General features: G+C 64.9%; 1 protein-coding gene across 1 annotated transcript in view; it reads left to right on the top strand.

Annotated features, from left to right (window-relative positions):
* The window catches only part of SPEG (SPEG complex locus), a 48,103-nt gene that overhangs the window by 18,464 nt on the left and 29,397 nt on the right, over positions 1–242 (top strand). Inside the window, exon 12 of the mRNA XM_019522832.1 lies at positions 141–232. Coding sequence (XP_019378377.1) covers positions 141–232 — 92 coding nt within the window. The remainder of the gene's footprint in view (positions 1–140; positions 233–242) is intronic.

A 242-nucleotide genomic window follows, 5' to 3' on the forward strand; every position in this document is an offset into this window, starting at 1 on the left:
ACCATTTTGAAGTGTGGGGGCGCTGATACATGAGATGCTTCAGATACTTTAATTAAAGCGGCTCTCAGAGCCACTTTACTTAACTTCTCTCCCCTCCCGCCCTGCCCCCACGCTCCTCAGACGTCTCTCTCTCCCCCCAGCGCACCCCGCCGGGTCGGCGCTGGCCGTCGTGGCACCGCTGCAGGACGTGGTGGCCGGGGCGGGGGAGCGGGCGCTGTTCGAGTGCCTGGTGGCTGGCCCGC

This window comes from Gavialis gangeticus, unplaced genomic scaffold, assembly GCF_001723915.1.
Source record: "Gavialis gangeticus isolate Ggan-Ray unplaced genomic scaffold, GavGan_comp1, whole genome shotgun sequence".
NCBI classification, from domain to species: domain Eukaryota; kingdom Metazoa; phylum Chordata; order Crocodylia; family Gavialidae; genus Gavialis; species Gavialis gangeticus.